Source organism: Coregonus clupeaformis, unplaced genomic scaffold, assembly GCF_020615455.1.
Source record: "Coregonus clupeaformis isolate EN_2021a unplaced genomic scaffold, ASM2061545v1 scaf0294, whole genome shotgun sequence".
Taxonomy (NCBI): Eukaryota; Metazoa; Chordata; class Actinopteri; order Salmoniformes; family Salmonidae; genus Coregonus; species Coregonus clupeaformis.
The window spans coordinates 237476-252576 of record NW_025533749.1 but is presented as its reverse complement, the minus strand read 5'-3'; the positions used below and the strand labels follow the sequence as shown (position 1 = coordinate 252576).

The window sequence follows — 15101 nt, the reverse complement described above, 5'->3', positions numbered from 1 at the left end:
CTCTCTGTAGGCTGTCTGGCTGTCTGGTCACAGAGGAGGGCTGTGCTGCTCTGTCTTCAGCTCTGAGGTCAAACCCCTCCCACCTGAAAGAGCTGGACCTGAGCTACAATCACCCAGGAGACTCTGCAGGGGGACTGCTTTCAGCTGCTCTGGTGGATCCCACAGATAAACTGATGAAGCTGAAGTAAGTCAGAATAGATGTCCTAATAGTGTGAGCAGTGGTTGTGTCCTATGTAGTGTAGTATGTTCAGTAACATGAGGACATGATGGTAGAATACAGGGGACGTTTACCTAGCAGGCTTAGCACTCCAACACAGCATACATCATCACCACATGAATACTCTTCTTCTGCATCTCTGATATCCTGTTGGAATTGTACTCTGTTCTGTATGCAGTATGTAGGATAGAATACCTGTATGTCTCTAGTAATGAATTGTACTCTGTTCTGTATGCAGTAGGTAGGATAGAATACCTGTATGTCTCTAGTAATGAACTTGGATAGTGCACCAGAACACAACAATATGGTTTAAATGTTGACTGCTTTATTAGGTCTTTGTCAGTCAATAACCTGTTTCTCCTACAGTGTGGATCATGGTGGAGAGTTCAGGCTGAAACCAGGGCTGAGGAAATGTAAGTCTCTTAAATCCTAATTAACTACATATTCAGAACTACAGTAACATAGTAACTAATCAATACTTGTTCTCTACCTACAAAACAACATTTTATATGAAGATGTGGTTTGATTAAACTCTCCTTTTGTCTACAGATGCCTGTCATCTCACCCTGGACCCAAATACAGCAAACCCAAACCTGATACTGTCTGAGGGGAACAGGAAGGTGACACGGGTGAAGAAGAAGCAGCATTATGAAGACCATCCAGACAGATTTGACCATCTTCCCCAAGTTCTCTGCAGAGAAGTCTTATCTGGATCTCGTTATTACTGGGAGGTGGAGAAGGATGGTGACAGGGCTGACATTGGTGTGGTGTACAAAGGAATGAAGAGGAAGGGAGTGATGGTGGATGACAGTTGTATTGGAGCCAACAGGAAGTCCTGGAGTTTATTCTACTATGACAGTGGATATGACTTTTACCATGCTGGAGTCGACAGATCCATCTCTGGTCCTGTTTCTAACAGAGTTGGAGTGTATCTGGACTGGCCAGCTGGTACTTTGTCCTTCTATATCGTGTCCTCCTCTGGTACACTGACACACCTTTACACAGAACACACCACATTCACTGAACCCCTCTATCCAGGGTTTAGGTTTGAGGTTTCCTCCTCCTCAGTGACCCTGTGTCAGATAGATGACCAACACATTCAAAGGTGAGTGATAGCAATGTTTCATCATGTGTTTTCCTCTGGAATCATTCCTACAATTAGATTAGTAGTAGTGGTTTGTTTTAATGTGTTCTGTTGGACCTACAGACAGTTAGATTAGTGGTAGTGGTGTGTTTTAATGTGTTCTGTTGGACCTACAGACAGTTAGATTAGTAGTAGTGGTGTGTTTTAATGTGTTCTGCTGGACCTACAGACAGTTAGATTAGTAGTGGTGGTGTGTTTTAATGTGTTCTGTTGGATGTACAGAAGTTGACATAGTTGTATTTAGTTTAATCACAGTCTATCCATCTGCTTTCCCAACAGCAGAGACCATGGTGGAGAGTGTTGTATCAAGCCTGGACCTGAGAACACCAGAGACCATGGTGGAGAGTGTTGTATCAAGCCTGGACCTGAGAAATGTGAGCGTTAACTGATTTAATTGTTTTTCAATCAAAATACTTTTAAAGCGTTCATTATACTTGAGTCCGAGGCAAGGAACACAATCATGATATATTTGGTCAAAACAAATTAAAGGTAGAGTCAGCAATATGATGTAGATGCACAAAGTAAACATCATAGTGGGTCAATTTCTACAACAACTAAGAGTGTTGGAGCGCGATGCTAAACTTCTCTGTTTTGGTCCCGTGGCTACCTCACAGGAGAGTGAAGAGAACCCGTGCACATGGGCAGATACTGTGTGAGAGAGAAGTCAGGCATCTTGCTCATCACAATATCTGCGGTGCTGCTCGTACAACATCATTTAGCTGACTCTACCTTTAAGCTCTCATACTGGGATCTACCAGAAATCAGGTCCCCAACATCTCCAAAACATGGACCAGAACCATGTTGTTTCCTGCTTCCACAAACATTCATTAATATAACACTAATGTCAGATTATGGTATGATAATGAGTGTACATTCTGAGACTGTTGCTCACTTACATTCATTTTTATTACAAGTCTGTTTAATATTTATAAATTCATTATTACATGAGATTGTCCGTTTTAAATAACAACTACTTTTGACTTCAGGGATTCCTCAGAGCTGTAAGACTTGTGACCATGTTGAGGTAAGTCAAAATGTCAATTCTCACTTTTACATACCTTCAGGAGTCAGGCACAGTCTGAAAGCCAGGTGTGTACTGACCAACCATTCATACTGGGATATAGACAGTCCTGTGTTCTGCTTTAGTAATATAAACACAGTCTGAAAGCCAGGTGTGTACTGACCAACCATTCATACTGGGATATAGACAGTCCTGTGTTCTGCTTTAGTAATATAAACACAGTCTGAAAGCCAGGTGTGTACTGACCAACCATTCATACTGGGATATAGACAGTCCTGTGTTCTGCTTTAGTAATATAAACACAGTCTGAAAGCCAGGTGTGTACTGACCAACCATTCATACTGGGATATAGACAGTCCTGTGTTCTGCTTGTAGGAATGCAGGATTTTAACTTCTGTCATATTTTGTCATTAGACAGTTTAATTGGATCAATCGCCAGCATTCCATGTAACATTGAATAAATACATTAGATTAGTAACTTTGGTTAATGGGCCAGTTTCCCGGACACAGATTAAGCCTAGTCCTGGACCTTAATGAACTTTCTATTGAAACTTCCATTGATCATGCTTAAAGTCCAGCACTAGACTCAATCTGTGTCCAGGAAACTGGCCCCATATGTATAACTGACATGCTTGTCCTTGCTCAGGACTCCACACACTGGCTTCCGATTGAACCCTTGACTTCCACTGTCCAGGGAGTGACAATGTTCAGGTAAAATAACTACTTTTAACATTTCATTCCACTTGCTAGTGTATTTCCCCATTACCTTTGGGAATAGGCTTCTAATCCAACCTCTCCATTTGACGATTGACCCTCTCTACCATATCTTGTTGTTGCCCTCAGGCACAGGACACCCAAGGGGCGTTATGAGTGCACAGTGTCTGGGCTCCGCTGGGTGTGTGACAGAGATGTCATTCTGAAGTATCACTTCAGGAACTGGGAACCCTAAAGTCAACTTCTGAAAGACATGCAGTACGGACAAGGTGGTCCATTGCTGGACATCACTATGGAGTTAGGTGAACTGGAGGAAGTTCATCTGCCACACTTTGTCTGTTTAGGTAAAACCATATAGACATAGTATTCAGAAAGACATTTCCATGTAACTGAGTTTCACTTCCTGAATTAATGAATGAACTATTCTGGGAGTTTATTTACTGTGATCTGATACTGCATATTCTTTGTGATTTAGTTGGAATATAATACAATATTTGTCTTTCTGTCTCCTTTTTATTGTGTTGTTCAGGGACCAACCCTTCCCTGAGGAATGAGATGAAGATTCTTCATGTAGAGGAACATGGAGTGTCTGTTGAGGAAGTGCATGAGGTCACCAGATTCCATGCTAAGATTCTCCATCCCAGGTTCTCAGCTATCGCTGTTATACTGAGCTATATCTTTTTTTGGAACGTAGATGTCCACTGTGACGTGGTCCTCTATATGGCAGTAAAAAAGGCAACAGTAATTTCACGGCTGTACATGCTCCTCAGAAACTCCAGTCAGAAAGAGGTGAGGCACCATCATTGAAGTGACAACAGTATGTTGAAACTTACTAAAGGAAAGCTGATAGTTTGTTGAAAATCTATAGATTACAAAGACGACATGCAGCTCTGTGAGGAATCTATTTCTGTCTCATTCATTTGAAGAGCCAGTAGACGGCACTCTTCTCTCTGTTCGAAGGAGAACCCAATGCCCCGGGGCAGTGAAGGGGATATTGCCCTGAGTAGTGTGCTGTCTTTCGCATGGGACGTTAAACATGTTTCCTGACTCTCTGTGGTCACTAAAGATCCCATGGCACTTATCGTAAGAGTAGGGGTGTTAACCCCGGTGTCCTGGCTAAATTCACTATCTGGCCCTCATACCATCATGGCCACCTAATCATCCCCAGCTTCCAATTGGCTCATTCATCCCCTTTCCCCTGTAACACTTCCCGAGGTCATTGCTGTAAAATAGACTCTCTTCTCAGTCAATTACCTGGTAAAATAAGGGTAAAAAATCAATACATTGATTGTACAATTTTTTTGGGCTTGATAAAAAAGGATTGCTCAGTGAGCTGCATGTTGTGTGAATTATTAGACTACATTGTTCAGACTGACTACTACACTGCTCATTTTGTAGGCTGTTCGGGACCGGGAGAAACATCAGGTGTCCCAAGGATATTCAGAATTGGTCCTGTCAAGTCTAAAGGGGTCCTTAAAGCTGAACAGTTGGTTTGCAGTCAAGAATCCCCATTCCTCCTCCATCTATCCAGAGGTGCAGTTTTAGCAGGCTGAGGACATGAATCTGTCATATTATATATGAATAACTGGAATATCATTCTATTTCTTTCTCTCTTTCTCTGTCTGTTGTCTCAATCGTTGCACCATATGACCTTCTACAGAAGATTCAGCTGTTACCTGCAGACACCACACCAAGCTGTTGTAAGATGGTTATGAGAAACACAGGGGTTGACATTGAGATGGAGTTAATCGGGGATGATGAGAGGACAGTATGGAGAGATATGGTACCAACAGGTAGCAGAATTTGTCAATCATACTCTGTTATTTTCTGACAGATGCTATTTAGTGATTATAACCTCTTTTTGTTTCTTTCAGATGAATACATCCCTGAAACCCATTCAACTAGTAAGTAAACATGAGAGGTACAAACCAATGGCTTGAGGGCCAGTCGACATGGTTTACTGTTGGACTAGTCCTGATTATAAAAGGCTGTCTTCAAGATCAATGACATCTCCTCCAGGACTTGATGTAGATTAGCCTGGTTCTGAAGGACATCTCCTCCAGGACTTGATGTAGATTAGCCTGGTTCTGAATGACATCTCCTCCAGGACTTGATGTAGATTAGCCTGGTTCTGAATGACATCTCCTCCAGGACTTGATGTAGATTAGCCTGGTTCTGAATGCCCCACTTTTCTACGTCTGTGAAAACCGACCCTAAATATGAATGAAACAGTAGTGGTGTGATGTGTTCATTGATTCAGGTTGTTATTGTTACAGAATGTGTTCTTAATGCAACGATTAATAATACAATGAAGACTTTTACTGTAGGTCACTCTGAAAGAAGTCTGTTTCTAAATGTCTGAAATGTGAATGAACAAATGTAGTTATTTTGTAACCTGACTCTCTCAGGTGCTGTGTTGGGGGCAGGGCGTCCGGCTGAGAGCAGTCTGACTGGTTCTGCAGAGCAGCAGCTGGGTTCTGTACGGACAGAGTTTGTGAGACGAGTGTCAGGACCTGTCCTGGATGGTCTGCTGGACGGACTCCTGCAACACACAGTCATCAACCAGGAGGAAATGGAGTCAGTAAAGGTGATAGCTGAGAGGGCAGAGAAGGCACGTGACATCATCGACATGGTGTTGAGAAAAGGAACTGAGTCATGTTCCAGGATGATCAACCTTCTTGGGGAGCTGGACCCCTATCTTTGGTCACAGCTTCAGATCTAAAGTTGTAGCCAACCCCCTGGGTGTGGGGAGACCAGGCAGAATAGACAGGCAGGGTGGTTCAACATGGTCTTGTTGTCTGTTGCTTTAATTCAGGCTCCTAAAAATGTACAGAAAATGTCAATCAAACATGACCACTATAATAGCAATAAACTAACCAAAGGTCCAGCCACACAGCCTCTCTCCTTCTGCAGCCTCCTGGAGGTGTGGATCTTCTAGCAGGAGGGTCAGTTAGTCCTCCACTAGGTACCTAGCTGGACCCCCTATCTAGCAGGAGGGTCAGTTAGTCCTCCACTAGGTACCTAGCTGGACCCCTATCTAGCAGGGAGGGTCAGTTAGTCCTCCACTAGGTACCTAGCTGGACCCCTATCTAGCAGGAGGGTCAGTTAGTCCTCCACTAGGTACCTAGCTGGACCCCTATCTAGCAGGAGGGTCAGTTAGTCCTCCACTAGGTACCTAGCTGGACCCCTATTTAGCAGGAGGGTCAGTTAGTCCTCCACTAGGTACCTAGGTATGGACCCCTATCTAGCAGGAGGGTCAGTTGGTCCTCCACTAGGTACCTAGGTATGGACCCCTATCTAGTAGGAGGGTCAGTTAGTCCTCCACTAGGTACCTAGGTATGGACCCTATCTAGTAGGAGGGTCAGTTAGTCCTCCACTAGGTACCTAGGTATGGACCCCTATCTAGCAGGAGGGTCAGTTAGTCCTCCACTAGGTACCTAGCTGGACCCCTATCTAGCAGGAGGGTCAGTTAGTCCTCCACTAGGTACCTAGCTGGACCCCTATCTAGCAGGAGGGTCAGTTAGTCCTCCAGTAGGTACCTAGCTGGACCCCTATCTAGCAGGAGGATCAGTTAGTCCTCCAGTAGGTACCTAGCTGGACCCCTATCTAGCAGGAGGATCAGTTAGTCCTCCACTAGGTACCTAGCTGGACCCCTATCTAGCAGTAGGGTCAGTTAGTCCTCCACTAGGTACCTAGCTGGACCCCTATCTAGCAGGAGGGTCAGTTAGTCCTCCACTAGGTACCTAGCTGGACCCCTATCTAGCAGGAGGGTCAGTTGGTCCTCCACTAGGTACCTAGCTGGACCCCTATCTAGCAGGAGGGTCAGTTAGTCCTCCACTAGGTACCTAGCTGGACCCCTATCTAGCAGGAGGGTCAGTTAGTCCTCCACTAGGTACCTAGCTGGACCCCCTATCTAGCAGGAGGGTCAGTTAGTCCTCCACTAGGTACCTAGCTGGACCCCTATCTAGCAGGAGGGTCAGTTAGTCCTCCACTAGGTACCTAGCTGGACCCCTATCTAGCAGGAGGGTCAGTTAGTCCTCCACTAGGTACCTAGCTGGACCCCTATCTAGCAGCAGGGTCAGTTAGTCCTCCACTAGGTACCTAGCTGGACCCCTATCTAGCAGAACATGTTGATACAACTCTGTCTCTCTCACACCAACACACCTACCTACCTGATGTCTGTGTATTTTAAACTTTAGATTTTAAATTTCATTGTATACGCATTGTAAACATGTATTGTATACGCATTGTAAACATGTATTGTGATGTTATTGGAATTTACTTACTGTATTTGCATACTCACTGTGAATGTGTCCGGGAAAATGGCTCTGAGAATTTGGCATTCAACTTAAAACCACAGAAATGTATTTTATGAATATATTGTAGTGTTGGCCTGATAGAGGTTAATGAGAGGGGCTGGATATCACCACAACCACCTCAGTCTATCAGCAGTTTTCTCAGTGAGAGCACATTGACCATTGACAGACATAAGGAGCTGCTCAACCTCTCTCCACTTTACCAATGACTTGAGAGTGGCTGAAGGACATATAAGGAGCTGTTCAACCTCTCTCCCCTTTACCAATGACTTGTGAGTGGCTGAAGGACATATAAGGAGCTGTTCAACCTCTCACCCCTTTACCAATGACTTGAGAGTGGCTGAAGGACATATAAGGAGCTGTTCAACCTCTCTCCCCTTTACCAATGACTTGAGAGTGGCTGAAGGACATATAAGGAGCTGTTCAACCTCTCTCCCCTTTACCAATGACTTGAGAGTGGCTGAAGGACATATAAGGAGCTGTTCAACCTCTCTCCCCTTTACCAATGACTTGAGAGGCTGAAGGACATATAAGGAGCTGTTCAACCTCTCACCCCCTTTACCAATGACTTGAGAGGCTGAAGGACACATAAGGAGCTGTTCAACCTCTCACCCCTTTACCAATGACTTGAGAGTGGCTGAAGGACATATAAGGAGCTGTTCAACCTCTCACCCCTTTACCAATGACTTGAGAGTGGCTGAAGGACATATAAGGAGCTGTTCAACCTCTCACCCCTTTACCAATGACTTGAGAGTGGCTGAAGGACCAATCAGCCCCCATCTATACACAATGTTTTACTAAATGTTTTATAACGTTGTATTTTCTATGTGTATCTACCTGCCCAGGGACTACAGCTAAATCTGGCACATTTACAGAAATGTTGATTGATGTGCAGTATCCCTGTCAAATACATGTTGTACATGTCAATTAAAAGGAATGTATTGTGACTTAGAATGTTGTTTAACAATATGGAAAAAAGCAATAAAGTCAACCGCCTTTATAGCACAAATAATATTATAGCACTGACATTTGTTAACAGCATTGAAAGTAATGATTACTAGACAGTTGTCATGGTAACAGCAGTAATACAAATAACATTTATGATGCTACTATTAATAATAATAATAATATTATTATAATAATCAATTTTAGAAAACACTCTAAAATCCCATCGTTAATTAGATTAGATGAGTTTATTAGTCACATGGAGAGGGACGCAAAATCTTGTGCTCTGGGCTCCAACAGCGCAGGTGGGGCAGAGGAGTCTGTTGGGTGGTGGGGGGGCAGGGTAAGAGTCTGTTGGGTGGTGGGGCAGGGTAAGAGTCTGTTGGGTGGTGGTGGGGGGCAGGGTAAGAGTCTGTTGGGTGGTGGGGGCAGGGTAAGAGTCCGTTGGGTGGTGGTGGGGGCAGGGTAAGAGTCTGTTGGGTGGTGGGGGAGGGTAAGAGTCTGTTGGGTGGTGGTGGGGGCAGGGTAAGAGTCTGTTGGGTGGTGGTGGGGGCAGGGTAAGAGTCTGTTGGCTGGTGGTGGGGGCAGGGTAAGAGTCTGTTGGGTGGTGGTGGGGGCAGGGTAAGAGTCTGTTGGGTGGTGGTGGGGGCAGGGTAAGAGTCTGTTGGGTGGTGGGGGGCAGGGTAAGAGTCTGTTGGGTGGTGGGGGGCAGGGTAAGAGTCTGTTGGGTGTTGGGGGTAGGGTAAGAGTCTGTTGGGTGGTGGGGGCAGGGTAAGAGTCTGTTGGGTGGTAGGGGCAGGGTAAGAGTCCGTTGGGTGGTGGGGGCAGGGTAAGAGTCTGTTGGGTGGTGGGGGGCAGGGTAAGAGTCTGTTGGGTGGTGGTGGGGGGCAGGGTAAGAGTCTGTTGTGGGTGGTGGGGGGCAGGGTAAGAGTCTGTTGGGTGGTGGTGGGGGGCAGGGTAAGAGTCTGTTGGGTGGTGGTAGGGGGCAGGGTAAGAGTCTGTTGGGTGGTGGTGGGGGCAGGTAAGAGTCTGTTGGGTGGTGGTGGGGGCAGGGTAAGAGTCCGTTGGGTGGTGGGGGCAGGGTAAGAGTCTGTTGGGTGGTGGGGGGCAGGGTAAGAGTCTGTTGGGTGGTGGTGGGGGCAGGGTAAGAGTCCGTTGTGTGGTGGTGGGGGGCAGGGTAAGAGTCTGTTGGGTGGTGGTGGGGGGCAGGGTAAGAGTCTGTTGGGTGGTGGTGGGGCAGGGTAAGAGTCCGTTGGGTGGTGGTGGGGGGCAGGGTAAGAGTCTGTTGGGTGGTGGTGGGGGCAGGGTAAGAGTCTGTTGGGTGGTGGTGGGGGCAGTGTAAGAGTCCGTTGGGTGGTGGTGGGGGCAGGGTAAGAGTCCGTTGGGTGGTGGTGGGGGGCAGGGTAAGAGTCTGTTGGGTGGTGGGGGCAGGGTAAGAGTCTGTTGGGTGGTGGTGGGGGCAGGGTAAGAGTCTGTTGGGTGGTGGTGGGCAGGGTAAGAGTCCGTTGGGTGGTGGGGGCAGGGTAAGAGTCTGTTGGGTGGTGGTGGCAGGGTAAGAGTCTGTTGGGTGGTGGTGGGGGCAGGGTAAGAGTCTGTTGGGTGGTGGGGGGGCAGGGTAAGAGTCTGTTGGGTGGTGGGGGCAGGGTAAGAGTCTGTTGGGTGGTGGTGGGGGCAGGGTAAGAGTCTGTTGGGTGGTGGTGGGGGCAGGGTAAGAGTCTGTTGGGTGGTGGTGGGGGCAGGGTAAGAGTCTGTTGGGTGGTGGTGGGGGCAGGGTAAGAGTCCGTTGGGTGGTGGTGGGGGCAGGGTAAGAGTCAGTTGGAATGGAAATCCAACTATCTAGTAATCATTACTTCCTCGTTTACCCTACCCTTATTAATAGTAGCATTATAAATAATGTTTTACTGCTGTTACCATGACAACTATCTAGTAATCATCACTTCCTCATTTACCCTGTCCTGTTGTGTTCTAAAATACTATTCTGATACAACCCCCCAAACAATACTAATACGTTTCTTATTAAACTTTATTTTCTAGTTTATTTTATGCACTTTGTTATTATTCATTACATCATTTATCAATCATACGTTGGCGCTAATCTGTACATAAACCATGCAAGGGATCATTTCCACGCAAAGTGTGAGATTTATCAATATAAATGTTAGCTTGAGAGTGTTCAGCCCCATGACCACGATCAGTGCCAAGTGGTGCAATAAGGGAACTGCTTGTCAAGCGTAGAACGGGGAAAATATACTGTATGTTGAAAATGGGTTTTATTGTGAGAGTAATAATGACATTATTTTATTTATTTTATTATATTGACATTGTGAATTCATGCAACGTCTTGACAGGTTAAATATAATTGACCACATTGGTGCATTTGTAACGATAATAATCCATATAAAGTACAGTCATTTGTTAAATTAGAGGTACGTGTGAAAGTGAAACTATTGTGTAAATCCTATAAAAGACTGAGATAATGGAAATCCAATGAGAGATGGCTGATCTTGCTCTGTTGGAAGATCTGGCACCGCTGCATTTCACAGAGAGCACATTTTTAGAGACGTGGGACTTTTTTGCAGAAAGTACAGATTGGCTCATCAGATATCGTTTCCCAAAACCCATCTTATAGGATCTTTACGAGGATTTTAAGACCTACTTTAGAAAGGCAAACCCATGCCTTCGGGCAGTGTTCCTCTTTTGGCACAGACTTCACCACAATGTTTTGGATTCAATCATCAGCAAAAGGTACTGTAACATACAATTTCCACCATCGCGCAACAGGTTAAGAGGGGTTTCTTTGCCATCAATGGGTTCCCAAATACGAACAGAGAAATAGACGGCCCCCACATCGCCATAAAAGCACCATCCCAAAACGAGTTCAACTAGGCTATGTGAACAGAGAAGGCTTCTACTCTTAATGAGCAGGTGATAGGTGATGTTATGTGCAAAACACGCTACTGAATGTGGTGGCCAGGTGGAAAGCACGACTTGTTCATTCAGCAGAACCTTTTGGTTGTATTAAATATCTGACACTAGCACCTCTATTTCAGTCTAGGAAAAGTTTTTTCTTAGCTTTTGTTGTTTTTCATTTCATTGTACGGCTTTGTACATTCCCCACGGACTTTAAAGGGATGATTTTGACCATATCTGCTTAATTAGGGGCGTTTCTAAATGCTAAATAGCCAAAGTAATACACAAGAACTGATGCTGAGAACAACTGGTATTTATCAATGGCGACCTCCTACGTTTGCGTCATATGATTGGTTGATACATCACACTTTTTCTATGCATACCAACATTTAAAATAGCGTTTATAAGTAGTATTTTAGGATAGTTTCTACACAATATTTATAAATTGATAAATGTGCACAAAAGCATTGAGATGTAGAAACTTGGCGCATTCATGTTTGCAGTTATAAATCAGACCTGTTGTAAAACGGTGCCTGCATGAACTAGCGTTATGAAATACACCCATCATCAATCTTTTATGGTGACAATAACGCCCTTATTTGCTGTATACTTTGGAAGGATTGGAATTAGGCCCAGACAGTATATCTAAAGGAAATATCCATGGCGAACTTGATCGAATGTCTTTGAAGATGTTGGCAGAATGTTTTATTTTACAGTGACATTTGCTGTCGGTCTATCTGATCGTTTCTGAAAGACAAAAACAACTGCAAATTGTTGTGGACCTGTAAACAGATCGTTTGAATGCAGTAATGTTTTAATAGGCCCAATTAAATGAGAAATGCGCATGGTAATTTGTTGTATGGCTACATCGGGAATATGAACTCATCATGGCCAGAAAAGGTGAGGAATTTATTATGCAATGATTATGATAATGTATTATGTTTATAAATTAAATATTGTCTACGCAAGAAATGTCACATTACATCATTCAGTCGCCTACAAACGTCAAGGGAAAAGGTGAATCGTCTGTTCTAACGTTAAACTGCGCTTCGGATCGGATCGCATAGAGCAAAATAGGCTGCTGGAAATACTGTAGCTGATCTATTTACTACTGTGAAGTGGGTCCTATTAAATGAGAGATGGGACGAATGGTAGCCAATCCGAACTTGTTATAGGCCTATATAGGATATTTTGCGAGTATAGTCTTTATTCTGCAATAACAGGAAATGTATGCCTATTTCTAATTATTTTAGAATGTAAAGATAAATGGATTTTCACTAGCAGCAAATGATTGCATCTTGTTATTATATTTAGCTAGGCCTACCGGTTGTTATTGTATTTAGCTAGGCCTACCGGTTGTTATTGTATTTAGCTAGGCCTACCGGTTGTTATTGTATTTAGCTAGGCCTACCGGTTGTTATTGTATTTAGCTAGGCCTACCGGTTGTTATTATATTTAGCTAGGCCTACCGGTTGTTATTATATTTAGCTAGGGCTACCGGTTGTTATTATATTTAGCTAGGCCTACCGGTTGTTATTATATTTAGCTAGGCCTACCGGTTGTTATTCTATTTAGCTAGGCCTACCGGTTGTTTTGTTCTGAATAAGAGTCTCGTCATATATTCCCCATCTTCACAAAGCTACTAGGCTACTTTTGCCTTCTTAATGTGCAAGACTTCAACCACTAGAAACTGTGCACACGCATGGTCTAAAGTTTGCAGCAAATTCTCATGTCAAGTTCCGTTTTTATAAATGACAACATTTGCGTGAAAACTGGAACATGCATGTTTTGTGGCATATTTTGTGTGTAGGCAACGTTTATAAATGAGACCCCTGGTATTTTAGAGCAAACTACTTGAAATAGCTGATCTATTTACTGCTGTGAAGTGGGTCCAATTAAACGAGAGATGGTTGGAACAGTAACCTTGTTGTAGGTCTATATGCTACCTCGTGAGTATGAAACCATCACAGAAAAGGTGAGGAATTTATTATGCAATGATCATGGAAACGAAATAAATAACAGCCTAGGAAATAAATTATTTTAAAATGCTAAGAAACGAAATATATTTTATCTCTAACGGCAAATGATTGCATCTTGTTATCAACGTTTTTATTGTTATGAATAAGCTTGGCCATCATATTCTCCATTTACACAAAATACTAATCGACTTGCCTGTGTGTGATGATTTTGCGGATACACGCTGTGTTGGTATTTACATACGTGTGTGTTTTGGACGTGTGTTTGCCAGACCTTACCGAAATAGTATTTGTTTTCTTTCTGGACGCCAGCAGGTATTGAACTAACCTCTTTTCGTTCTCCTCCTCCTGCTCAGACTCCTCCTCCTCCTCCTCAGACTCTTCCTCAGACTCTTCCTCTTCCTCAGACTCCTCCTCCTCCCCCTCCTCCTCCTCCTCCTCCTCCTCCTCCTCCTCCTCCTCCTCTCTTTAGACAGGGCTCCAGATGTTGTAGTAACAACCTCCCCCTGACTCTGGAAGACCACATGCTAAGCTGGAGTTAGTAGAACATGTTGTCCCAAATGGAACCCTATTCCCTTTATAGTGCACTACTTTAGACCTGGAACCCTATTCCCTTTATAGTGCACTACTTTAGACCTGGAACCCTATTCCCTTTATAGTGCACTACTTTAGACCTGGAACCCTATTCCCTTTATAGTGCACTACTTTAGACCTGGAACCCTATTCCCTTTATAGTGCACTACTTTAGACCTGTCTAAAGCTCAGTTCAACTGTGGTACCCCATCAGAACCCAGAATCTAACTTATAAATGCCTCATGAGCTCAGTTCAACTGTCATACCCCATCAGAACCCAGAATCTAACTTATAAATGCCTCATGAGCTCAGTTCAACTGTCATACCCCATCAGAACCCAGAATCTAACTTATAAATGCCTCATGAGCTCAGTTCAACTGTCATACCCCATCAGAACCCAGAATCTAACTTATAAATGCCTCATGAGCTCAGTTCAACTGTCATACCCCATCACAAACCAGAATCGAACTTATAAATGCCTCATGAGCTCAGTTCAACTGTCATACCCCATCAGAACCCAGAATCTAACTTATAAATGCCTCATGAGCTCAGTTCAACTGTCATACCCCATCAGAACCCAGAATCTAACTTATAAATGCCTCATGAGCTCAGTTCAACTGTCATACCCCATCAGAACCCAGAATCTAACTTATAAATGCCTCATGAGCTCAGTTCAACTGTCATACCCCATCAGAACCCAGAATATAACTTATAAATGCCTCATGAGCTCAGTTCAACTGTCATACCCCATCAGAACCCAGAATCTAACTTATAAATGCCTCATGAGCTCAGTTCAACTGTCATACCCCATCAGAACCCAGAATCTAACTTATAAATGCCTCATGAGCTCAGTTCAACTGTCATACCCCATCAGAACCCAGAATCTAACTTATAAATGCCTCATGAGCTCAGTTCAACTGTCATACCCCATCAGAACCCAGAATATAACTTATAAATGCCTCATGAGCTCAGTTCAACTGTCATACCCCATCAGAACCCAGAATCTAAGCTTGTTTTACTTTGTTTGTAAACAAAGTACATGTAAACCAACACTGTATAGCCTCAACATGGTTAAAACTATTATGTTGATATCATGGATGGTCAGTCCATGCATCCGTAGCTCTGTCTATGAATTTAAGAGTGGTTACATTTCTCCAGCCCCCCATCCCTCAGATTTTAACAGAAACAGTGGCGGATATAACGTGTTCTTATTGTTTCAACTGCTGATTGGCTCTTTAAGGATGGGAAGCATAGAAGTAGCACACATAGAACAGATCTACCGTTT

At 44.0% G+C, this 15101-nt stretch overlaps 2 protein-coding genes across 2 annotated transcripts; both read left to right on the top strand.

Annotated features, from left to right (window-relative positions):
- The first annotated feature begins 91 nt into the window (after window positions 1-91).
- Window positions 92-3331, top strand: LOC123484374 (stonustoxin subunit beta-like). The gene is made up of 7 exons (XM_045214665.1): window positions 92-184; window positions 584-630; window positions 767-1322; window positions 1692-1735; window positions 2348-2385; window positions 3029-3093; window positions 3226-3331. The coding sequence occupies exons 1-7, from the start codon at window positions 174-176 to the stop codon at window positions 3329-3331; spliced, it is 867 nt and encodes a 288-aa protein (XP_045070600.1). The 5' UTR covers window positions 92-173.
- Window positions 3332-3349: 18 nt separating this feature from the next.
- Window positions 3350-6072, top strand: LOC121562565 (NACHT, LRR and PYD domains-containing protein 1 homolog). Its single transcript, XM_045214664.1, has 6 exons — window positions 3350-3440; window positions 3626-3885; window positions 4495-4629; window positions 4757-4889; window positions 4971-5000; window positions 5505-6072. The coding sequence occupies exons 1-6, from the start codon at window positions 3350-3352 to the stop codon at window positions 5816-5818; spliced, it is 963 nt and encodes a 320-aa protein (XP_045070599.1). The 3' UTR covers window positions 5819-6072.
- The last annotated feature ends 9029 nt before the right edge of the window (window positions 6073-15101 follow it).